The 26,894-nt window shown below is 35.8% G+C and overlaps 2 protein-coding genes across 5 annotated transcripts in view; both read left to right on the forward strand.

The window, feature by feature from the left end:
* LOC110103080 (histone-lysine N-methyltransferase ASHR3) overlaps nucleotides 1-8,115 on the forward strand; it is a 41,217-nt gene extending 33,102 nt beyond the window's left edge. For both annotated transcript variants that reach the window (XM_020831638.2, XM_028697993.1), the window contains exons 9-11: nucleotides 2,061-2,232; nucleotides 2,336-2,416; nucleotides 7,585-8,115. In XM_020831638.2, coding sequence (XP_020687297.1) covers nucleotides 2,061-2,232; nucleotides 2,336-2,416; nucleotides 7,585-7,747 — 416 coding nt within the window. In that variant the 3' untranslated portion in view covers nucleotides 7,748-8,115. The remainder of the gene's footprint in view (nucleotides 1-2,060; nucleotides 2,233-2,335; nucleotides 2,417-7,584) is intronic.
* Nucleotides 8,116-13,389: 5,274 nt separating this feature from the next.
* LOC110103075 (probable folate-biopterin transporter 2) lies at nucleotides 13,390-19,842 on the forward strand. Of its 3 annotated transcripts, none has more exons than XM_028697994.1 (8): nucleotides 13,390-13,594; nucleotides 13,677-13,682; nucleotides 13,827-14,327; nucleotides 16,957-17,216; nucleotides 18,028-18,123; nucleotides 18,219-18,389; nucleotides 18,764-19,354; nucleotides 19,460-19,842. In XM_028697994.1, the coding sequence occupies exons 3-7, from the start codon at nucleotides 13,892-13,894 to the stop codon at nucleotides 19,349-19,351; spliced, it is 1,551 nt and encodes a 516-aa protein (XP_028553827.1). In that variant the 5' UTR covers nucleotides 13,390-13,594; nucleotides 13,677-13,682; nucleotides 13,827-13,891; the 3' UTR covers nucleotides 19,352-19,354; nucleotides 19,460-19,842. The 3 variants fall into 3 exon arrangements, with proteins under 3 accessions (XP_028553827.1, XP_020687290.1, XP_020687288.1); XM_020831631.2 differs by having other exon boundaries at nucleotides 19,627-19,842; XM_020831629.2 differs by having other exon boundaries at nucleotides 18,764-19,842.
* Nucleotides 19,843-26,894: the final 7,052 nt, after the last annotated feature.

Here is a 26,894-nt window from a genome sequence, read left to right on the forward strand (position 1 = left end):
GAAGGAGAAAATTGCTGATTTTTTTTTTCAAATCCCAAGATCTTCTCATAAATTGCAAGTCGTAGGAGATGGCGGCTAAGAAGGTGGATGCTTTGGAGGAGAGGATTAAAGGAGAGATAAATCAAATCAAGGAGACCGTGGAGGAACGAATGTCTTCCATGGAAGGGCAAGTGACCGATCTACGGGATATGATGAAAAAGATGTTGGAGTTTCAAACCCAATCGGCGGCGTCTGATGCAAAAGGGACAGCAGCAAAAAATACCAACTCTGAAATCCATCAGGAGGAAGAGGAAGTGGAGATCGTGGAAGGGAGCAGGGGAAGGCCTCATTTGGAGCCTTTTAAGAGGGAGGAAAGAGGCGGAAGATATGGGGAAAGGCATGCCTATGGAGGCGTGGAACCAAGGGGTGCTGGTTGGGAGCATCGTGGGGGTTATCATGGGCGACGAGAAGCTGTTTTTGAAGATCAGAGAGGGGATTTTGAAGGGGGATTGGGACAGGGTAGAGCAAGGGAAGATCGGGAGACGTGGGGAGGCCCAGGCACATGGGAGAGGGGAAATTATGGAGGATTAGGGGGGAATGACGGGGATCAGAAGGTGAGAAAATTAAAAATGCCCATTTTTGAAGGGGAGGATGCCTATGGGTGGATCTACAAGGTAGAAATGTACTTTGCTGTAAACGGCTTGACGGAGGAGGAGAAGTTATCGACAGCGGGCTTGTGTCTGGAAGGGAAGGCACTCTCTTGGTACCAGTGGAGATATCAGAGAAGACCTATCCGGAGCTGGGAAGAATTCAAGGACAGTTTGATAGAGCATTTCCAAACCGACCGGGGAGGAGACTTCTACGAATAGTTCTTTGCTCTGGTGTAGGAGGGGTCTGTGGCAGACTACTGAGAGAGATTTGAGCATCTGGCCAGCAGAGTTGAGTGCTTGTCCGAGACTGTGCTGGAAGGGAACTTCATGAAGGGATTAAAGGTAGAGGTTAGAGCAGCGGTGAAGATCCTGATGCCCAGGGACCTAGGGGAGGCCATGAAGTTTGCACAATTGGTTGAAAATCAGAAGAATATGGAGAAGGGAGCTAGGAACAGCAACTCAGGCGGCACTTACAGGTGGACGACTATCCACCTAGCCCCTAAAGGAGGGCGGTAATGTTAGACCGGTCCTCTATGGACCGGTCTAGTCGACCCAATCCATTGGGCCGGCTCAATTCGTTTATAGAAGAAGGAAGTTGGCGAAACAATAGGGAGAAAATAGGGTGGGGTCCACTTGTTTTTCAAATTGTATCTTGGAGCCAAAAGGAGTGGAAGCAAGGGAAATTAGGTCCTTTTATGTTATTTTTGAATTGTATGCATTAAGTAGGGAGAAAAGGATAGATTAGGGTTATGTGAAATTGGTTTTGAGTTCTCTTGTTCTTCTTTGGTGGCTAGGGCTCTAGATCGAATTCTAGAGATTGGGAGAGTGCCACCCTCCTCTCGAATAGAGGATCCTTGTATCTTTGCTATTTTCCTTGCATCTACTAGTAAAATACAAGACTTTTCTCCAAATTTCTCAGTTTTTCCCTGTTTTTCCCATTGTTTTAGCTGTTTTCCTGCTGTGGACAGCAGTTTGCATTGAGATTTGTTGTAAAAGTGAATAGGAAATACTTTAAATCAAGTATTTCCTATCAATGCCTTGAGGCCTTGGAGTTATCATCAAGGGATTGTTGGTAGTTTGTTCGATCGTTTTCCTTGTAGGAGGGGAGATTAGCAACCATGAGGGAAGTTTCAACCTTAATAAAGTGATTGGAATTTGTGTTGGTATTGATGGTGGGGGCATACTTTGTTGGCAACTGTGTACGCAGTTATTGGTGTTGATGGCGGGTGCCAACCTTAATGTCAAGAAATCCTTTGTATAGTGTGATTCTTGTTATTTATAGTTTCAGCGTTATAGAACCTCACTATGATTTTTAATCTCTGCTGCTGAAAATTTCTCTGTTTCTGATTTTTTAGATGAGGCCGGATTTGCAATTTTATAGGTCGATTTCTCGTTAATGGTTTCCTGTTGACCTTTTTCTTTGTATTTCAGTTATTGATGATGCCTTATGTGAACAAAGGCTTTGGGACATGAAACGTCGGGGCGACCAAAACTTCTACATGTGTGAAATTCGAAAAGATTTTACAATAGATGCTACTTTCAAAGGGAATTTTTCTAGGTTTCTAAACCACAGTTGTGATCCTAATTGTAAGCTCGAGAAGTGGTATGTCCTCCAAACATCATCTTAACATTGACATCTTGAACTAGATAGACTTGTCATACTATCGCGTCTTTTGCAATAATGCATTCCATGCCTTTTCTGATAGGCAAGTAGATGGAGAAACACGCGTAGGTGTTTTTGCTTTGAGAACAATTCAAAATGGCGAACCTTTAACATATGATTACAGGTATCAGATATTGTCATTTTTATTCTTAATATCTTATGGATTTCTTGATTTGGTGACTTCCATTGTATTGATCCCTTTGTGGAATGTTTATCTTTCTTATGTTGTTTCATTTGTTCACGTAGCATGTGTTCTGAAATTCAAGTGTGTGATGTTACATCTCTATAGTCATGATTTCCTCGTTCAGAAAATTACCATGTACTAATATCACATATCAGATTTGTTCTTGCAAATTTTCCCTATGCGAATGTGTTTATTTATTCTCAGGTGGTCGCCTTACTTTGCCTACCCTAGGTGAACTTGTCATGCTTGGTGATGATATGATTAGAACAGATTACCCGGAGCATTTTATTGGGAATAATTTGATTTGCATAAATGTGAAAGGAGATGAAATAAAACATGCATTGCAAAAAAAAAAAAAAAAAAAAAAAAAAAAAAAAAAAAAAACAACAACAACAACAACAAAGAGCAAATATAGAAAATAATGCTAAAGATGCCCTTCGATGTGGCGATAGCTATAAATTGAATTGAGCAAAGTTTTTGAATAATTTGGGTGAGTAAACAAAAGGAAAAATGAAACTCCATTTCTTGATTTGTAGAGATTTAAAATTGGTTAAATATCAGCATGTTCAAAATCCTTAGGATCACTCCACTCAGCATGTAGATAAGAAACACCGAATCTATTGTCACTCTCTAAGGGCAGTTTAATAAATGAGTGATGTTTTGACTTACCGCAGTTGTCATAAATCTCAAAAGCTATTGGGAACAATCTTTCATTAGGTTTTTAAAGTACTAGCTTTTAGGAAATTGCCTATTAGTATGGTGGCAGCATTAATCATGTCATCAACATTATTGGATGTGATAACCTATCTCTTCATAAATTTGTTAGGGTACTTTTCATAGTAGTCACTTTCAATGTGGTTTCCAGGGTAATCTTGGTCATTTTGAATTTATTTGGCGATAACAATCATTTTGAATATATTTAGTTGTACCTTCCCTATGAATAATGTAGTTAAAACTCATAAGTCCATAAATCTTAGGGAAATTTTATTATTTAACGACTTAATGTAATAAATCCTATAAATATTTAGGGTAGTTCGGGTAATTGTAAACAAGTCGAGGTGAGCTTAAGGGTTGGCTCGAGCTTAAGCTGGAGCTCAATTCTATGAGTTCAAGTTGGTTCACGAGCAAGTTTATTTATTATAACAACAACATCAAGCCTTTATTCCACTATGTGAGGTCGACTATATGAATTCTTTTTTTTTTCCATTGTTTTTTGCTAAGAGTCAAATTCTTATTTAAATCTAATAAAAAAATGTCATTTATAATATTTTCTATCTTAGTATTTTTAGGTCTACCTCTACTTTTCTTAACACAGGACAAATCTAATACATCTACTCTCCTAATCGGGTCATCAGAAGGTCAACATTTTATATGACCAAATTATCTAAGACAACTCTCTAATTTTATTTGCCACTGGAGCAACCTTTTCATGTATATGCTCGTTTTGCATTTTGTCTCTAAGAGCAAAGTCACTTATCCACCTGAGCATCTGATGTGAAACGTACATGCGACGGAGGAGTTACTTTAAGAAATTAAAGAGATCAATTGAAACTTAATAACCCAAAATAAAATTATCGTTTATAATAAAAGAGTGATCATTAGAATTCGTGGTTTTAACTTGCTTAGGCAAGGATGAGCAAAATCCGGGCGTCGACAATGCTGACGATGTCCTCATCAGCATCCTTATCTTTGCAACACTTAACTCTATGCTTCTCTTTTAATGGCCAACATTCTGTTCCATAAAGCATTGCATATCTCATCATCATCTTATAGAATTTTCCCTTTAGTTTGAGGGGTACATTTCTTTAACACAACAAGCCTGTTGCATTCCTCCACTTCAATCATCCAATTTGAATTTTACTAACAATATCCACATCTATTTCACCATCACTTCAAAAAATAAACCCGGGATATCTAAAACATGTACTCTTATTAATGGCTTGATCTCACAAATTTGCAACCCTCCCTCTAGATCTATTATTACTAAATTATACTCAATGTATTCAATTTTAGATTTACTCAAACAAAAACCTTCAGATTCTAAGATTGACCTTCATAATTTAAATTTACCTTCAGCTCCCGTTTTAATCTTGTTAACAATAAGAATATCATAAGCAAAAAGCATACACCAGGATACATCCTCTTGCAAATGTTTAGTAAGAACATACATGATTAAATCAAAAAGATATGGGCTTAAAGTTGATCCTTGATTTGATCCAAATGAAATAGGAAAATACTTGGTCAAATCACCTTGTGTGTGAACATAACTAACAACTCTTGTATGCATTAATAAAACCATGCATACTTGTCAACAGGGGTCATTTGCATAAATGGTTATTCCAAAATGTCCTCTCATGCATTGAAATATGAATACCCGTATGGACTCTGACGAGCGTGTTGTATGTACGCACGTGACATCTGAGTATGTTGCGCGGGTCAAATATGAATCCAAGTTCAAACATGATCCTTTTAAATGAATGGATAGGAGTCGACACGGTTCGAGACGTCAAATAAATATACGGTCTCAACATCTATTAGAATATTTATTTTATACATTTATATTATATCTTCAAGGTCTATAACAAGGAAAATTCACTAATAAAGACTTAAAATCGCTAACGAGCCCGATCCTTTGTCAATAAGTAGACAGAGTTGACAAGGTTCGACCTGATAAAATGAAATTGCCTATAAATATCTTTATGAAGGCCCTGTTGATAGAAAATCTCAATCAGAGGGAATTCCAAACATTCAAAGTGCCTCCCAATCCCTCTACAAATATCAAAACTTAAGATATTTAAAATTGAAATAAATCATCACATGCTTAAAGCAAAACCCATCTAACATCTGCAATAGTTTGCATAGGTGGACAAATCTGAAAATCATTTCAGCTCATAAAGTGTGAATGCTTGATCGAGAATATTATTAGAATTCATTCTCAATACTTCTCTTGCCACTAAGGACATGACACATGTCCTCTAACTAGTGTCCTCTAATAAGTGGTATTGTTGCCAAATGGCATCATAAGTAAACATTTATGATCGGGACCTTTTGACCGGGTGGTTTTGTTGCTAAATGACATAATTATATTATGATCATTGTCAAAGCCTGTATGTTCTTCAACATCACTAAATTTTTGAGTAATGAATCAATATGATATAATCGATAGGTTACAAAGCCCTCTATTAGCTAAGGTGGATTCAAATTTGTCCTCTTAGACAAATATTCACCCTTGGTCTACCAGATATCCTTGGATGAAGCAACTCATGGTTGCTAATAAGGATCATTCTGTTAGATTGGGTCGACTATCTCAGCTGACTAAGTAGACTAGGGATCATGATGACCCGAGATGATGGAACCATGTGATCTTGATCGGGTTTATCATCATTCTCCCCACTATCTGCTTTAAGTGCAAGCTGGTGAATTTCTAATTTTAAATATTAAAATTTCAAATACCAAACTTTGCTGCTACTATACACCAGATACTACGTATTCGTTTAACGATTAGCCTTAATCGAAAGTTCTATCTCATTATCAGGAGGGGTAATTAATATAGGAGCTTGCGCCTATGGGAAGCCATAACTCAAATCATAAAGTCTTCATAAAATGAGGGCGAAATCTCTGGGTAATGTTTTATTCAAAACCCAATATGCATTCTAAAAATCTACCTTGGAACTTAAATGCTAAAACTCTCATCGACAACCCGAAAGAAAAAGAAAGGGTTCGCGGAGAGCTCGGGGTGCGAATTTTTGAAACCACAATGAGGGAGTGAGATATAATTTTTATATATTTTCAACATGCTGGCGCAGAATATTAGTCATTAAAAGAAAAACATAAAATTAAGTCAAGTGTTGCAGAGATGAGGATGCTCAGTTGGATGAGTTGCTTTATAATTAGAGAGAGAATGTTAAATGAGTATATACATAAAAAAGTTGGGATAGCTCTAGTGACAGACAAGTTTAGGGAGGGTCGCCTTAGGTCGTTTGGTCCTATAAAGTGTCGATTTTTCGATGACACCCTATTAGGAGAGTAGATTTATTAGATCCAGCTTTTGTTTAAAAGGGTAGAGTTAGACATAAAAAATATTTTGTTTAAAAGAATTAAAATGATATTTTTATTAGATTTTATTGAAAATTTAATTCTTAATAGGGCATAATGTAGATAATGAATTCATGTAGTTGACCCCATGTCTCTTCCTAGGATCTAATTTGAAGTTGTTCTTATTTCTCCAATTTTTTACAACTTAATTTCATTCATTTTTATCATCATAAGAGTAATGGACAACAATCTATGTACATTTTTTTCACATAAACCCAACATGCATAGCCGGATTGGATTGCCAAGAGACTACTCTTATATATAAGAACATACCTACAATCTGAACTTCAAACCCTTATCAACTTTCTCTACTCAATCGGGCTCTTGCCCTTCCCTAAAATAATATGTTGGTAACAACAGTGAGCAACATTTATTCAATAGGCTATATGAAACCTACTAAAGAATTCAATGAATACATTATAATAATTTAACATTATATGAACAAGAATTATATAGTTTCAATTAAATCAACTTGGTAATTATGTGTCACATAAAACGGTGGCCTTTCGATGACCCAGTTAGGAAAGTAGATGTATTAGATTTGCTAATGTTAAGAAAGGTAGAGTTAGACCTAAGAAGACTTGGTTAGAAAATATTAAAAATGACCTTTCTTTATTAGATTAAATGAGAATTTGACTCTTAACAAATATAATGAAAATAAAAAAAAAATATTCATGTAGCCGAGCCCACGTAGTTGAATAAAAGTTCTTTCGCCTTGCTCCTCTGTTGACATGGATGCTTTTGCAGGGGGCTTATATAATTTAAATAATTTTAAAATGGAGATTTGTATTATCTAAAAAAAAAAGTAACGAAATGCATGTGCACAAATGATAATATTGACCTGGCATATGCGTGAAGTATATGATTTAATTCTGCATTCAATATATATCATAGATTGCTCTCATCTTTTCTTATTAAAACTATATCATTGTGACATATGTCTTCAAAAGTTTAGCCATCCTAATCATTTTAAAATTTGATTAACAAATTTGTATCGAATCCCTTTCACTCAGGTTTGTGCAATTTGGCCCTGTGGTTCAATGTTACTGTGGAGCTTCAACCTGTCGAGGTTTTCTTGGGAGCAGAAAGAAGACAAGCCAGCCAAACTTTTCAAACTCCGTCTGGGGCTGCAAAAGGATGAGAACTCGTATAACTAAAAGAAGAAAAAATAGATGATCTTTCTCAAGCCCTCAATTTCTGCAACTAGTGAAAATTGCTGATTTCAGATTCTTGGCCTAAAAATTGCTAAATTTTCCTTACACGGCCTCAGCTATGTTTCCTTCAAAGTGCGCTGCACAGAACTTTTTCTTTAAATTTGCTTTTCTCGATTTTGTCAACTAGAAGTGCAATTTGTTGTCATTGATCATCGAGTGTATAGCTTAATTCAACTGCTTCTTCTTTTGATTTGTTCTTCCATTGAAACATGATGTAAGTTCAGTATGTTTCTTCATTCTTGAACAAGTTTGTTCAGATTAGAGAGGGTATTTTGATTCACTTTGATAAGACAAGCAAAGCTAATAAGTTTAGTGTGTATTTTCTTGCAAGAGTGAAAATGAGTTAATGTCTTTTTTTTTTTTCTCTTTTAAATTCAAGATTTAGGTTTCTTTTGTGATGGTTTTTTTTTATTGCTTCTTAAAGCAATTTTTTAGTAAAAAATAAAAAAAAAATTTGTACTAAAAAGTTATTTTAAGAAGTAATAATAAAGCCATCCCAAACAAAGCCTTATAATGCTAGCGACATGTCTGTTAAACCAAATCAGGTATTTTACACCTTCAAAGAGCAATTGCAATATATGTGCATAGTGCTGCAAATGGCTTTAGTGTTGATATGCTTGTAGTGTATCTGTAATATGCATTGTAATTTTTGGATTTTGGCATCCAACTAAAATAAAAAAAAAAGGATTTTATGCATGATAAAATATTATTATTTAAGATTGATGCTTAATGCTAAATTTGAATTAAGTGGGACATTTTGTAATAAAAAAGTTATTCTATGTTTGTAATAGTCTCGATTTTGACATTCAATGAAAGGCTCTCATAGCTTTGATGCATGACTTTAAATAGTTATTTTGAATTGAGTCCTTCATACTTGTTGCATGTAACATATTTTTGGTGATAAAGAGATAGAGTTTAATGTTTCAATTTTGTATGAAGATGTAACACAGATTATAAAGAGAAATTCAAAAGTTATAAGAGATTATAATTTTTATGTGAAATTTTTTGAAAAAGAAAAATTAAGAGGGTTATAGTTGAAATGATTTTATTAGTATTCATTATTTATTATAAATGATTTTCTTTCTTAGTGTAAGGTGTTGTCTCAATGCAGTAAATATATATCTTATAAAATAAATCTCATAATTGGAGTTAAAAAGAATTTAATGATATGATAGTTGTTTTGAAGAGAATGTTAACCTATTCATTTGATCCGTAGGATCGTAGTTAGGTGGCAGATGTCAGGGATCGTAGTCGGGCGAGAGAGCTTGGAGGGACCATTATCGGGTGATGTAGTTCGAAGGGAATGTACCTAGGAAACCAATGTTGGATGGACCATTGTTGGGTGAACAAGGTTGGAGGAACAATTATTAGGTGACGAAGGTTGACAGATTGTTATCATGCGACAATGGTTGGAGGGATTGTAGTTGGGCGATAGAGGTTTGAGGGGCCATAGCTGTGGTGATGAAGGTCTTGGGGTATTGCAGTCAATTAGTGATAGATGTCATAAGGGTCGTAGTCAACGGGTCATGGAGGTCTGAAAGGATCATGGTTGAACAACTGAGGTTGAAGGACCGTAGTCGAGTGTCGATGGTCAGAAGGGTCGTAGTCAGAAGGATCATAGTCGGCAGGCGATTGAGGTCGGGGAACCATTGTCATGCGATAGTGGTCAGATGGATACTATATTAAGTAGGTGACAATGGTCAGATGGATTGTTGTGATGTGATGATGGTCAGAGGGATTGGAGTCGACGGGAGATTGTGATCAGAGGGATCATAGTCGAGCAATTGAGGTCCAATGGACCAATGTTGGGCGACAAAGAATGGAAGGATCGTAGTTGGACGACAATGATCCGAGGACTATAATTAATGGACGGTGGTTCGAGGATCGTAGTCGATGGGAGACCTTAGTGGTCAAAGAGATCATAGTCGGACAATGGAGGTCAAAGGGACCGTAGACGGTCAGTGATGAAGGTTGGAGGGATAGATGCAAGAGTAAGGTCAAATCAAATAAAGATTTATGCCAGAGAAAGTTCAACACAGCCTCAACAGTTAATGTGTTAGAACCATGAACATGATTGGTTTGATGTAGTCGTCTACTACAGCAAAAATTTAAATATCATAGCCCAAATGTCATGGAAAATAGACCAATAACATCCATCTCCCACAACGTGAAGGGTACCCAAGCAGTGATTGGTCTCATTGTTTAGACTTTGCTAACGAGAAGATACCAAGAAATATTTAGCTTGTCGGCCTTTGCTTGTTTGAATTTCACATTAAAATATCTTTCAAAGGTGAACAAATAGAATTCAAAGTTAAAATCCTCGATAATTTTGAAATCATAAAATATTTGTTAATATTGTAATCGAGGCTTTCATTTTTCTCTTAGGCATACACTACGGAACGGCCTTAGGGCATCTCCAACCGAACTCTAAATTCTTGTATGGCGTCGCTCGCGAGCTCCCGAGTTCCGGTCAAACGGTAAAACTTCCGCTATTTGGTTGTATGTGAATAGTGTGATGTCAATATTGACGTTGCACTATTCATCTCCGCTATTTTTCTGTCTCTACCGAATTTGTCCAAGAAACATGCAAAAGAAAGAATGACGGTTACCTTCGCAAAAGGGGTAAAATGGAGTTCAATTGGAGATGAATCACAACATTTTTTAGTTCCACCACAGTTTTGGAGTGATAAATGATGCCCTTATCTCTCTACTCCTTCCTTACGCACGAAGCCCCTACCCGAACTACTATGGCCTTCTTCAACGACGTCTCTTCCTGTTGGTTCAAAACCCACGCCTCCTCCATAAGCCAACTGAAACCTCACACCTGCAGCAAGCCGTCGATCCCTTCACGAAATCTTACTCGACATTCTCTGCTTCTTCTGATTTCCAGGCCTCCACATCGCTACAGCTGCAATACCCCTTCCCATTCGAGCTTCTTCCGCTTGTCGAACACACGAACCCCTCAATCGATGCCTCCTATCGTCGACTCCTGGCACTCGATCGAATTCAATCACGGCTAAATCTCCGATCGCAAGCCCCCTCCGACGACTTTGTTGGATTGGAAGTTGCGAAGGTAGTCATGAGGGAAACCGAGGATTTAGCTTGCTGTGAGATTAACAGTTCCTAAATCCTGTTTAAGGATTTAACTGGCTGTGAGATCTAACCGTTCCCTAAATCCTGTTTGACAGGACTTAGCTTAAATCCCGCTCAAAACCTACATAAATCCCGTTTTATTAACTCTTAATTACAATAATTATGCTATCATAATTATTGTTGATTATAATTAGTAAATGTCAATTATTATTATTGATAATTATGATTACTGTTAATTATAATTATTGATGATTATAATCTTTGCTAATTATAACGATTGATAATTATAAATATGTTAATTATTGATAATTATAAATTATAATTATGGTTAATATTTCCAAAAAGAAAAAAAAGATGAAATGAAAAAAACAAAAGAAAAATTCTATCACCTTATTCTACATGCCCTCAACATTGACACAATCGTCACCTTCGTTGCTTTGCAAAGGTACAAAAGGTCAAAATCCTATCCTCGACGCTTGTAGCAGAGCGAGCAACCACATATGTGTGCTTTTCTTAGCACGGTGAGAGGAAACTCCGTGTGATGCTTGCGATGAGACAGATAATCTTTGTGCATGCTTTTCTTAACGTGATGGGGTAAAAATTAAGTACCCGTATATAAGCATTAGTGCTTGCGAGAAAACAATTATAGATTTTAAAACAGGTAGCTCCGAAGACCCATGCATGTCTTTCTTGGCGTGGTGGTATTAAAGACTATGCCTGTAGAGTCATACGATATCGACCATGCACCCTTTTCTTAACATGGTGGGAAGGCTATGACTCCTCAAATTTTCCCCAAACCTTTGATATGCCGAGGTACTGTCGAAATTCAAAGTGAGAACGCACAAAATTGAAAGAACAACATGGACCTGATTCAAGCTCAATGATAGGGAATATGACTTTCAAAATGAACATGGAATTGGATCCTAAATTCTAAAATGCACAATTAAATAAAGAAATGCAAATATTAAATGATAATTTAAGTCATTTAAACAATCTTGAACGAGCAAGTAGAGGATTCGTGACAAACAGGGTCTTTAGTGCACACATATGATAAATGACGATATTCAATCAATTCCAAGCAACACCCAATCAGTTACAAGTAACATACACTTGCTATAAGGAACAATGAAGAACTTATATGCAAGTAACAACCGACCTATAGATTGAAATGGTGGCACTTGCAATTAATGGTGGAAGACCTGGCATGTGCACAACAGCTCACACGAGGGCAAGATGCGATGAATGTAACAATGCCTTGTAGTCAACAGTAACAGCTTGCATACAACTGATGCACTATATTGCCTTTTAATCAGGATGGTATACATGATGTAAGTACAAGGATCTCCCCATAAGTACATTAAAGGGGATTGCAGTAAATGTACAAGTAGAAAACCTATGAAGTGAGGGTTCGTATGTAAATCGGATATGTCACCAGTATAGTGACTCTCCTACAAGCACATTTAAGAAGCTTGCATTGGATTCATAAGTAGGGGATCTATAATGTGACAATACATATGCAAGCTGAATTCAGAAGCTTGTTGTGAACAAGAACTCATGCAAGCAATTATGAGAGATATGATGTGCATAATAATCAATCTACGGATGACGACGAGCATTATGCAACATATGCTAAATCATCTATACAACCAACAATCATGTAAATACATTGACCCCTTACAAGCAAGGATCTAACAAATCAATGTACAATGCTATCTTTTAAGCAGAAATCACATATGTGCATTGAGCTACTACTTGCTAGCCAACATGCACAAAAAGAACTCAATAATGAATGTAGCTCATATGGTAGCCCACTTTAACTTGCAAAAGCCGGGGATTCATATAATCAACAACGATGCAACATCATATGAATACATTGATTTGAATGCAAACAAAGATGGTTGATATGACCTATTTGTGGATAACAACAAAGGATATATCACAAGTATGACGAATCCCCTATGGACACAAATATATATACCACTTACAAATAAATGTAGGAGACCCATCATGCTACAGTCGTCCACCTGCAGGCGTTAATGAACAATATGCAACATATGTTAGACCATTCATGCAGTCAACAACCATCCATCGAAAGGTAAATGTAATAAGCCCTCGCAAACTGGAGTGGTCATTTTGCAACAAACATAAACACCTACGAGCCACTGTAGGGGACCCGTCATACATATTATATGCTATTTATGAGCAAATATAGAAGAGCTTTAGTTTATGCAAGTACCTACAAACAGTGATTGAGAACTTGAGGTGTATGAGACTTCTTGCCTATGAAAAGTGACAAGTGACCTATAGCGACACTTGCGAATAATAGGATGAGCCATTGTGCTATAACAACCTGCCTATGAACGGCAATAGAATATAAATGGTCAAACTAATAGAAAAACTAAAAGTAATTTATATTAAAACACTGATAATTAGTGTTGTTTTATATTTTTATTATTTATGTTCTAATTCTGATTTAATTCTTAGCTTATAAATTTGATTGTTTGTGTTTCGCACAGACGACCAGTGAGAATGTGAGATAACCTTAGAAGCTGCCATGTGTGGCGTTCACGAATTGGTATTGAAGTCAAACTGTTCTCTTGAAATTTATTAAGATCCCCACTTGCGGAGCGCGAAAGAATTTTTCCAGGTTCTTGAGATTTTGGAAGAATTTTGCTCAACTTCTCTGACAGAAGCGTCAACTCCCTGTCTTCAGCTGGTATTTACTCATCTCGAAGTTGCAAAGTCAAATTCACTTTTTGGATGATCCTTTTTTTTTGGTAACTTCTTTGCGCTCACAGCAGTCCAGAGATCTTGAAGTAATTCCTGTGCCCAATTAAATGAACCAAATTTATAAATCTGAGTGATTGACTGGAACCATCTTTCATTGTTTGCTTGTACACTTGAGAAGTCTATCAAAGATCCTTTCTTTCTGTACGTGTAAGAAACCAAATACTATCATAATTCCCTCTTCTGTAAGAACCTCGCCTTTTCAAAGAAGAACCCTAGTTTTCTAATGGGTTCCCTTTTACCTTGTGAAATTTGCTTATCGGAGGAGATCATTGAAGGTGAAAAGGAGCCCATTGTGGTGTCCAATGGAATTTCAAAGGAGACTGATGAATCTTATGGGGTTGTATTTTTACCGAAGTGTCACCGAGGGGCTTTTCTACTATCACCACTAAATTGGCTTACAGTTCTTTCGAAGGAAACACATTGGAGTTTTGTGTTTGGGGTCATTGTAGTTAATGGAATCAGCCAGGGATTTGGCGGTGGAACATCGAGAGTTGCCATTGATTATTACTGGAAAGATGTGCAGAAAGTGCAGCCTTCAGCGGCACAGTTATACCAAGGGATAGTGTACACTCCATGGATTGTAAAGCCTATTTGGGGTCTTTTCACTGATGTTCTTCCAGTGGCTGGATACAGGCGAAAACCATACCTTATAATTGCAGGCAAGGAAAGTTTGGTTACTTCTGATTCGATTAATGTTCAATTTTCTTATCAGTCATCTTATCTTTCACTGCAATTTGTTAAACTTGCATTGTTATTGCTTCAGCTTAATGGTATTAATAGTTACTAAGTAAACTTTGTAGTTCTTCTAGGTGGTCACTGATGGTTTTCTTAATAAAAAATTTTATGTGTGATATATGAAAGTCTTCCCTCTTCTTCTACCATGCTCTTCTTCTTATTGGTAAACTTTTTGTTAAAAATTTTTCAATAAGAAGGCCCTTTATCACCTTTATCAGAGAAATTTTGATGTTTAAGCTTATTGCTTTGGCCTTCATGTTATGAGGAGTAGATAAGATTTCTAGTTCGCTGTATTATTGAAATTTCATGGTCTGGTAAAACCGCATCCTTAAGCTATAATTTGCATTGTTAAGCTTAGCAATAAATAATTATTAATTTTGCACCTTTATTAAGGATTTTTTTTTTGGTACGGTTAGGGGATTAGAGCCTGGGTGAAATGGGATGAATTTCTTCCGTCGACCTCTCGGCCGCAGACCCGATCTCGCATTAAGGAAAGCTGGTTGTCAAATAGTGAGGTCCCGACAAAAGTAGGAAAGTATTTACCCAAAACAGTGAGGTGGAAAGGCATGGCGCAAAAAATTATGGACCCAGGCAACTTCAAGACAAAAGAATGACATAGAAAAGTTGAGGCATTGTTGAAGACAAGTTGTTATTTCAATACTTTACTGGTGACCGCAGCATAACAATAAAATAGTGGGAATATAAAAGAGGCATAGTACCTTAGTGGGAATTCCAAAGGCGGTAAATTGCAGAGGCAACAAGCAGTAGAGGCTGCCCATGATGAATAAATTGTCGTAGGCTTTCAGCTATAACTATAACAGTGGCAGAAACACTAGCAGGAATACACATGGACTATAGCAACAAGAACTCCATATGCGCTTGCTGGAATTCAATGGATTGAGTTGAAATCATATAGTAATGAATTAGACCGATTAGTCAGAGAACACATCTTGTTCATATAGAAATCAACATCATAGACATTTTCTTACACTTAAAATGGACTAGAAAAAAAGAAAAAAAAGACTAAAAATTACTATGCATGAATTATATTCCCGTGAACATAGACTTTCAGAATTGCTTAAATTGTTTTTGGTTAAAATAATAGATAATTAATGTCATGGTGATAAACGTGAAACTCACTAAAATCCAAATAGATTCTAGATTGATTTTATAAGAAGCGACTTTCTGCAAAACAAACATGCATCGCTACATCTCTTTAATACAACACACTTTTGGAATGATCTTAGGAAAAACAAAGAATGATCACAAGTGTTTCATGGAGGACACCCTTTGTACACCCAAATATTAAAAAAAGTTTCAAGATAAATAATGTTGGTTTAAATCAAGTTAATTGGTTTTAGGTTTAAAGAGACACTCCAACCTCCTAGAGAACTCGCCTCAAGTAGGCAAGTATGATCTAAGAACAAATCACATTCGATGAGTATAGTTTATCAAATTGCCCTGGTGATTGTTATCTATAATGTCGGCTCTAATGTTTATTCAAAGAGAGATGATATCTCAGTGCAAACTATTGATCGTCAACTTGGCTACTTGATTGTTAATGCATGCCAAGCCGACAATTTCTTAAGAGCTTAGTAGATGACTACATCAAGTCGGACTTTCTGATCAGGTTGCACAATTATTATATTTTTCTCTTTTTTTTTATAACCATATATGTAGCTAATTCTATAAATCTAAAGCTCCAATCCAAATCTGTAAATAAGGGGCTGAGGGGTGAGCTCATTATACGCAATTTTCTATAATTGAGCATAATTTATAGAAATCCTAGAGTTTCTCACTCTAGAATTCTTCCTTCTCTCTATTTTCTTGTTCTCTTTTTCTCTTAGTATTCTCAATATAATTAGGTGTAATTCACAGATAATTATGGATTCAACATCTTGTAATCATTCCATGCACTAATTTATTTCCCTGAGCATAAAAACTGTCTTTGCCCATGAAATTATGGTCTTATTCTTGTAATAATAAATAAGTCACTATAATCAGATATGGATTACTCAGCAGAACAATCAAATAGGATATGGATTGGCATTAAAGAAGAAACGGCTATTAGATCACATTTTGAGCAGGCCATTTGATGAATGATGTTTTGGCTTCCAACTATTTTCCCAGAATATTGATGCCCTCTCTTCTTATAATAAATTTGGATATTTTGAACTATAATATCTGATAGTTACCAAGTCTACGAACGTTTGCTGCTTAAAGTTGTTTGAAGATTTATGGCATTTGGTGTAATGCCTTCTCTGCTCTGCTTTTTGGGAAAAAGTAAACCTTAAATAATATATTGGTGTGCTCTTGTATGAAGTTTTATAACTTCCGTCATGCTTTTTATCCCTTACTTTTTTTTTTTTGAATTCCAAATATTTTTATCAAAGTGCTCTGATTGAAGATTCGTTCTTTCATTTGCATGTCTTCAAATTTCTTATATAGATGTCATTATTTTGTTCTTCTGCCTTTGAATTCTGATTATGGCGTTTTGTTTGCTGTCACAACATAAGTAGCAGTACTTATTTAAACTTTATATTATTCATGTAGGCCTTTTGGGAGTGGTCTCAATGCTAACATTATCACTCCATAGCAAACTACATGTTATGTTTGCATTGCTTGTGATGACCTCGGGCAGCGCAAGTGTTGCTGTAGCAGATGTGGTTACAGATGCATTCGTTGCACAAAACAGTATTGCGAAACCTGCACTTGCATCAGACATGCAAAGCTTATGTGAACTAAGTTCAGCCATAGGAGCTCTTCTGGGTTTCTCTATTAGTGGGATACTTATTCATGCCATGGGATCACAGGTTATATTCTAAATGTATCCCTATAGTATCTAGCTTGACATTCAAGGGTATCTTGCTTGCAATTAATGTTGGGAAATAGGCAAAACATAATTCAAATGTCAAGAGCAAAATATAACATAAAATAGAAAAGAACATGGAAATGAAGATTAAAACTTACACAAAAATTTACAAGAATTTTCTGCATGTTTACTCAATTGATTTTTAAGTCATGTTTTTATTGCTGTAGATATCATCACAATCGTTTGATTGTGAAGAATTACTGCCTTAATCCTCTGATACAAGCATAAGATGGTGCTCCTCTTTTAATAAAGAAGTCTTAGGGGCTGTTTGGTATTGGAGTGGATTTAATTTAGTAGGATTTAGTAAATCCTGTAAATCCGGATTTAGTAAATCACTAAATCCTGAGGCCGTTAAATCCAAAAAAGTTGTTTGGTATGATAAATATTAAATCCTGAGAAACTGTTTGGCAACAGATTGTTGGATTTAAAACAGTTAAATCCGCGAAGTCGGGATGATACCTGCGCGAAGACAAGTACCTGCACCACTCAACTATAAATCCCGTTAAATTCGTGGAGTAATCGGATTAGGATTTTTCCGGATTTACGTTGTCGCCGGATTTACAGTCACGCAAAATACTGTTTGGCTGGATTTAGCGTAAATCCGACTTAAATCCCGCTGTAAATCTGATACCAAACAGCCCCTTAGGAAACCAAAAATTATTATAAAATTTTTTTAATGGCCCTAGGAAAAAATTCCCATAACTACTAAGTCTACTTGTTTTATTATTTGTTTTCTTTGATATGCATCAAAGGGAGTACTTGGCTTGCTAAGCATTCCATCATTGCTGGTGTTGTCAGTTGGAATCTTGATTAAGGAGATTCCTACACCCAATTTCGCTTACACTGAGGTGAATCTGAACATCATCTTTCAACTTTGTTTGGTGTTCTGTCTACTTATTCCTTTGCTTAAGCAGTATTAGATTGTTGAACATTCTTATCTTAGGTACATCATAAGTTTCTTAAAGCTGGCCAAACTATGTTGTCAACTTTGAAGTGCCCTGAAGTCTGGAGACCATGTTTATACATGTTTATTTCAATTTCCTTGAGCCTGAACATTCATGAAGGGATGTTCTATTGGTATACCGATAATAAAGAAGGCCCTTCTTTTTCTCAGGTATCTGTAAATGCTTGTTGAGCGTGTAACATATCTACTAGGTTAAAATAGGGTGGGCTTAGGCTTCATTTGGGACGACTTTTTTTATTGCTTCTTAAAGCAGCTTTCTAGTACAAAAATTAATTTTTGTACTAAAAAAATATTTTACGAAGCATGAAGGAAGCCGTGCCAAACAAAGCCTTAGACTACTCTAATAATTAGGTTGATTCCACCGTGATTTGGAATGTTACAGCTTCAAAACACAGAAAAACTTTGTTGCGATAACAACAAAAGGCTGCATACATCAACTGATCAACCCCTAATAGAAGCATTAATAGCTCATTCAATTAGCAATATCTTCTCATTTTGTTAAACATCAATACCTGATTATGCAGGAAACTATTGGATTTATCTTCTCAATTGGTTCAGTCGGTTCTCTTCTTGGGGTCCTATTCTACCAAAATTTTCTCAGGGACTTCCAATTCCGCAGCTTGCTTTTCTGGGGCCAGCTATTAACTGGCTTCGCTGGCATGTTAGATTTGATATTAATACTTCGTCTCAACTTAAAGCTCGGTATACCCGACTTTCTCTTTGTTGTTTTAGATGAGTGTATCTCTCAAATGATTGGGCGCATCAAGTGGATGCCCATTCTTGTTCTAAGTTCAAAGCTTTGTCCTTCTGGAATTGAAGGAACTTTTTTTGCATTACTTATGTCCATTGAGAATTTTGGCTTGCTCTCGGCATCATCGGGCGGCGGGTTATTACTTCATACCTTAAAGGTTACAAGAACTGAATTCAATAACCTATGGATAGCTATTTTGTTCCGCAATATCATCAGAGTTTTGCCATTACCTTTGTTATTTCTGGTGCCAAAAAGTGATCCAAATGCTACTATTCTTCCTCCTGAGATGCTTATGGAAAATGAAGTAATGATTGGTCTTAAAGAAGCTGATGTTGAGTTGGCATTTCTGGTTAACAGCTAATAGGTATTTATCTCTTTTTTTGGAATCCTCTGAAGCTTTTTCTTCAAGTGTAGTTGATACAGCCTTTATTTTTTTTTTTCTGTGGAATTGGATGAGATGTTGGTTCAGTTCTAGCAAGCCATTTTGGTAGGACACAGAAAAGTTCACAATGAATGGAAATTATTTAGTTTAGTAACAGTGGAAAGACTGCACCTTTGATGCATTAGCATGGTAGATGAGTTTAATATAATATGATGTTCTTTAATTGCTCAAATATCGCAATCTTATAATTACAGGGATGAAATGTATGTGAGGCTTGAAATTTGAATCATGATTACAGACAACTTGGTGCAGTCCATTGGGTTCTCATGGTACTTAAGACTTGATTATTTATAAAAGTGTATTGTATATGAAGGAGAAATTAAGATGATGGTTATGTATAAATGCATTATATCCATTGTCTTCTTATACTGATATTAATTGAAGGAGCCCTTAATTGCTATTCTTGCTAATTTTGCAGATACTTTTCCTTATATGTTAGGATGAGATTGGTGTATCTTAATAAATCTTTTTTTTTGTTAAATTTTTCGATAAGGTGACTGATACATGATTTCTTTTTTTTTTTTTCTTTTAGTTTTGAGTAATTGCTTTTTTTCTTCTTCACATCACTTATGTTTGTTAATCTCTGCTAACCAAGGATGTACAGTTGATGATGAGTTTCTTATTCAAAATATGATAATTTGAACAATGTAGCAGTGTTGTGGATAATCCAATATCATGTAAGGAGGACCTTGTTAATAAGGTTTAAACTTCTTTTATTTTCCTTTCTAGGTTAATAACTATTGCCATAAACGCCTAGCGGATCTCGAGAAAATTTGCATTTAATTCGGTGTGGCAATGTGCAATAGCATTATAGCACTGTGAGTTTTTGAAGAGTGCTGTGGCTAGCGATGCATGGCGCTGCGGTGCCAGATCAAATTTTAATATTTTAAATATGTTTTTTCGTCCCAATTTTTTTTTTTTCACTGTTATATTGATTCAGTTTTATTTGAGGTAGCCCACACCAGAGAGAGATAGGGGATGATATTAGAGAGAGAAAGCTCGATTTGGGTTGCTTCGTTTTTTTTCCACTTCAGTCCAGTTCTGGTAATTATCCGGATTGAAATATGTCATACTATGTCTATCTCAATTTTTAAAAATGTGAAGATTTTCAAATTTTTTATTAAAATTATATTTTTGTTACAAAAAAAATATGAATAATTTTATATTGGTAAAATTTTCATATCATAACTTTTTACATGTTATAAAGATTGAGATTTTAAATACTTTTGAACAATTTTACCAATTTTACACCAGGCATTCTAAAATATGCACCTTTTTAATTGAATATAAAATAATCATGATTCCAGAAAAATAGTGAGTAATACGATTGAAGTCTTAAAAGGTGTTCTGCACGATCCTTGATAATATGATGAAATTCTGAAATAGTACATTTTCACTCAATAGTGTGTTCTGTTGCTTATTGTTATAGTAAATTACAAGATTTTGCAATGAGTTCTTTTATACTTTATTTTTTATATTGTTATTAATCATGTATTATATTGATTGATTTATACAAGTTTTGATGTGAAAAATGTCCATTGGAGATATATGAGGTTAGAATCTTTTGGATTATGTCTGATGCAGGGAATCTGAAACTCTTTTAAATTCTATCAGTTGGAGTCATAAGGAGCTACAATCTTGAATTATGTCTAAAAGAGGGGGAAGACTATTTGCTGGGTGTTATAATGATCATAATCTTTAGATTTTGTCTGGGACTGGAGAAATCTGTTACATTCTATTATGCGAAATAAAGTTCATATAAAATTTCAATTTATTTAATTTCTCAATATTATTATTTAAAATTTTGGATAACTGCTATGGTATTATGATTTGCTTAGCACAATAAATTATTATATTGCATTTGATAATTAAAAAAAAAATATTTAATAAAAGTGACATTTGAAAATTTTGATTGGTATTTGTGGTCTGCATAGTTGTTTTAGCTCATCGTTGTTTTACATTCTATTTTTAGGGTCTAGAAAAGGTAAGTAGTCTAGTTTTTATTACTCTGGTCCATAGCTTTTGTTTATAGTCATGCACTGAGATTGTATATGCACTTTTTATGATAAATGAAAAACAAATATTCTTGATAAGTTTATTTTCAATACTAGGCGTCGTTAGTAGCTCTATGTTTATTGTTATTTTTAAGTTAATTTAGAAGATATTGAGATTTGCTTGTTAAAGCTCAATACGATAGGACCTGTTCAATTTAGAACTTAGATATTGGGGTATGCTTCAGTTTGTGGGTTTTATCAGGTTGGGAGGACACCATGCAGTTGACTTCATAAGAAGAATCTCTTCCTCTTGTCACACATTACCCTAAACCCTTAAATTTGTAGATGAGATGAGTAGAACAGAATGCAACTCCACTTGACTTGCCTTGCCTTGAATAGTTTATGAAAGAGGCATGTGCTCTATTAGAGCTTGCCACATCTAAAAGGCTAAAAATGTATAGCCAAAACGATGAAGATGTTCGCCATAATAAGGGCAAGTACTAGCCCATAGTGCCCATGTCACACCTACAAAAAGAGGAAGTCATGGATCACAATGGAACTAACCTAGATGAAACATAATTTGCCCTCTTCAGTGAGTTTGGAGACTTGCCTTTTGAAGGAGTCTGTAACATGATGTCATCATCAATGTTGAATTTCACAAAGAGTTCCTCCTCATCACAAAGAGTGGCATCCAACAATGTCGTAAGTTGATTGAGAAAGATATAGAGATGATATGAGGAATAGGCTAATGACGAAGAAAGAAACACCTAATCACAATTTATAACAAGGAATGAGGAGAATAAAGTGTCATGACAAGAAGGCTAAATCAATAATAATTTATCACAAAGTTCTATATATTTGAAGTGACACCCCAATAAGTGTGCATAAATACACACCTCCTTTGAAGTTGCAAGTCACTCATTTCTAATAGAGAAAATCAATGTTATGATTTTCCACTCATAAAAGATATTAAAGTATTAGTAAATGGTAGGCACTCATAATCTCCAACTAGGGCTAGTCATTTGAAGAACAAACGATGGGTAGATTGAGAGACAATGCCGCCCCATTGGTCATACTAACCTTAACTCATAAATATCTAAAATTTTCATGACTAAAGCTCAATAAACTCGCTCATTGTAGCAAGCCTATAGAACAATGGCATAAATAGAAGTTGCAAGCTCATCTAGATTAGAAATCAAACATCCTTAACTGTAAGTTTAGAGAGTAATGCCTAAGAGGATTCCCCATAATAATACATAAAATGTGGTTTAACTTGAGTCCAAGGATTAAAGTGATCTTGATTCAATGCTAAGTAAGAGTCGTGTGACAACTCTTTGTAAGCAAGTTGATACCCTTAGGCAAAAAACTTATAGGATAGCCAAGGCCACTAAGAAGAATAATATATGCATGATAAGGTTGCCTCTTTATATTAGCCTAATTGTCCCTTTATTGAGAAAAGAGGGATTTAATGAATTGGAAAAGCAATAAACCCTCCATTAATGATGTTCATAATTTTTTTTAGCCCATCACTTTAATCAATTGACATAAATAATAAAAATTTTATATTTAATTTTCATCCTTTTTATATGTTGCTCTCCAAATGGGCAAAAGAATTGAGAAACTAAATATACGCCCAAATATGTGTGTACAAAAAACTTGTGAAGCCCGGTCAAGTATGCTTCATAGGAGCTCAGCAGAGAGCTAAACTCATCCAAAATATACCCCTTGCACAAGGAGACCCACCCCAATAAAATTCAACACGGCCAGACACTTGCACCATTGAAGCTCACCTAAAGAAGCTCAACAAAGGAAGCACACACCCTCCAAGGGTTTGATTGTGGAAGAATTTGACCTTAGTAGACCTTGAACCAATGAGGTACTTATCTTATGTGAACTCTCCACAAATGAAAATTCACCCTAGTTGAGTTGACTCGTCTATATAAGAGGGTCCCTCATCCAAATTATAAGAGATATACATCTATCAACTCCACGATAATAGTCTCATATGTTACATTAATCTCCACTTCAACAAAACCCACATAGGGCACTCGCTCGAGAGGCATTTACAACTAGTACTCATTGGAGGCAACCATAGTTGCATCAGTGATATCATGACCCAACTTAATATATCTAATGTATTATAAAATATTATATTAGGTCGAGTACAACATGAAATTTTGCCTAAGTTCTATTTGGAGGGAATTTCATTTGTCATCAAAATTTATGATGTGGAGCCGCTAATCATTAATGTACAATATTAAAGTTGTGGTTATCATTCAACACACACATAATAATAATAATAATAATAATAATTGTTGCGTCCTGGAATATTATCGGCGGTAGAGAAATATATGGTTTAACGTCTTAGCATTGTACGAAGTTTCAACACACAAGTAGATAAGAGAGAGAGTGAAACATTCATAAGAGACACCAGAGTTTTTACGTGGAAAACCCCTGAAAAGGGGAAAAAACCACGGGGCCTGGCCCAGTTTGAATGAATCCACTAATATTTGCAGTCGATTACAAATGAGGCCCTTCCTTTGGAGAAGGCCTTGTATTGATGTAGCAAATATACATCATATATATTGCATTACATGATAGGAGTTACATATACATGTTTGTTTGGTCGGAAGGACCGTAGTCGGTAGAAGACCGGGGTTAGAAAGATCGTTGTTTGTTAATGGAGGTCGGAAGGACCATAGTAGACGACGGAGGTCGGAAGGACTGTAGTCGGTAGGAGACCGGGGTCAGAAAGACCGTTGTCTGTTGATGGAGGTCGGACGGACCATAGTAGGCGACGGAGGTCGGAAGGACCATATCCGACAGGAGACTGAGGTCAGAAAGACCGTTGTCTTGTGATGGAGGTCGGAGTGACCGTAGTAGGCGACGGAGGTCGGATGGACTGTAGTCGGTAGGAGACCAGGGTTTGAAAAACCGTTGTTGGCAGGAGACCGGTGTCTGAAAGATCGTTGTCGGCAGGAGACCAGGGTCTGAAAGACCGTTGTTGGCACGAGACCGGGGTCAGAAAGACCGTTGTTTGTTGGTGGAGATCGAAAGGACCGTAGTCGGCAGTATTCTGAGAGAAATGTGGGCATCAGGTGATGGCCTAGTGGAGCTCAAAGGCTCAAGTAGTGGTCCGGCGGAAGTCTCGACCTCATGTGATGTTCTGGTGGAGCACACGACATTTGATGATGATCTGGCGAAGACAAGGTCCCCTGACAAAGGTGAGGGCCTTTGGCGAAGGTGAAGGCCGTTGGTAAAAGTGAGGGCCTTTGGCGAAGGTAAGAGCCTCATATGAAGACGTCAGACCTGAACGTCGGGCCTTGAGCAGAACGTTGGGCCTTCAGCAGAACGTCGGGACTTGAGCAGAATGTCGGGCCTGAACGTCGGGCCTAGAGGTGGTGGTCCATGCGAGGCTCCGGTGGTGGTCCGGCGAGGCTCCGGCGGCGGATTGGTCCGGCGAAGGTTCGCGGTGGTCGAGGAGGAGCTTCTTCCTTCTCTCCTTCTCCTCTTCCTTCTTTGCTTCTTGCTTAGCCCCCTTTCAAGAGAAATGAGGGTCTTATTTATAGATTTTCTGGAGTGGATGCCCCGTAAATAGGTGAGAGATCAAGGGTAAATGGGGAGTGGTTGGATGGACGGCCGATATTGAACCCCTTGATCATGGACCGTTCGTCAGGCATTGGAGGCCTTAGTGATTTCGGGAATTTGGTGATCTTGGGCTCGTTGGATTCGTCTCGTTGAGCTGTTCGTTTTGAGATAAAGCTCGTTAAAAATCGGCAGACCGTTTGGTATTCAAAATTGCCGGTTTTGAATCTTCTAACAGCGCTTCGGGTCCATGATTTGGACCCATTTGGACTCGGATCGAATTGAATTTGGTGTCGTTGGGTTCGTATTTCCGAGACGCTCAGTTCGACTGTAAGTTTGCTGAAATCGGAGTTCGGATGGTCTCCGAATTAATTTTTGAAGTTTCCTATCTGATTTTGCATCGAGATTCGTGCCCGATCAAGATAATTTTTGGAGGACGTATCAATAATAATAATAATAATAATAATAATAATAATAATAATAATAATAATAATAAAATAACCCATCCATAATAGTAAAAAGTATTCTAACAATAAAATATGTAAAAATAAAAATGATAAGCTAACAACCCAGTTGGCCATTTGAGACCTACAAATGTATTCAATTGTTATAAATAAAAAATATGAATGCTAACAACCAATTTTTATAAAAAAAAAGTATTGAGTAAATAAATCTATATGCTACTACTGTGTAGGTATCATATATAGTAGAATTATGATCAAGATTACAATTTCAAAATTATGTCATGTAAAACATCTTATCATGTTAGAATTATAAGAGTTAGCACTTCCCCTTAATTGAGGAGATGGAATCATAAAATATGTAATTCATATTGATCTTTCTAAGAATGTGAGGCAAACTACTGGATATGTAATAGTTAGATAATATCAGTCGGACGATGATGATTACATATGATGGCTTAGTAATGATAGTCAAATGATGATTGATCAGTGATGACAATCAGATGACAATGAATGGATTATGACGTTCGGTTGATGATTGTCTGATGATGATGATCGGACAACTGTAATTAGATGATAAGTTGAAAGATGACAATAGACAAGCAACGATGGTGGTGATGGCGATCGTCGACGTTGAATATTGGGTAGAGAGTTCGTCATATCTCTAAGCTTTTTTCGTACTCAAATTCATTTCCTTTATAATGGAGAACATGATTCAATTTATATTATTTTGGGAGTGACATTTTGGTGAATTTAGCAAAGGTTTTGTAATACTTCATCAAACGATTTATATTGAATCTTTTAATTATAGAATATTCATTTAGTATTTAAGTGCTATAATAATTTCATAATAGAGTTATATTGGGCTTGTTGGATTTTTCTTATTAAGCCGCTCAGTTTGGTTATAAGCATGTAATATTCGAAGATCTTTTAATCAATATTACGAAGTTTTCAACTTTACTTCTTGTGCTTGATTTGAGTTTATTTGGACTCAAATTAGATCACTTTGATGCCGTTGAGTTTGCCTTATCAATTCACTCAGCTTGATTATAAGCTTGATGAAATTGGTGTTTGAATAATTTTAATTTTAATTTTATAAAATTTTAATATAAAAAGGACATTATGATTTGTGCCAATCAAGTGAATTTTTATTAAATGTTCAATTTTTCTTAAAATTATTTTATTGGAATTATTTGAGTTTATCATTATCATTAATTTTTTTGAAAAGTGTATAAACTATAAAGGCTTAATTATAAATAAAGAATTAAATTACCTGTATGAAATTTAAAACAATTTAATTTATTTTAATAAAATTTATCTTTAACTTTTAGAGAAGAATTTAAAATTATTTAAAATTATCTTAAAATATAACTTATAATTATATTCTTTTTAAGTTGATATTATATAATTCATTGAATTGAA

This window comes from Dendrobium catenatum, unplaced genomic scaffold (genome assembly GCF_001605985.2).
Source record: "Dendrobium catenatum unplaced genomic scaffold, ASM160598v2 fragScaff_scaffold_1024, whole genome shotgun sequence".
NCBI lineage: Eukaryota > Viridiplantae > Streptophyta > Magnoliopsida > Asparagales > Orchidaceae > Dendrobium > Dendrobium catenatum.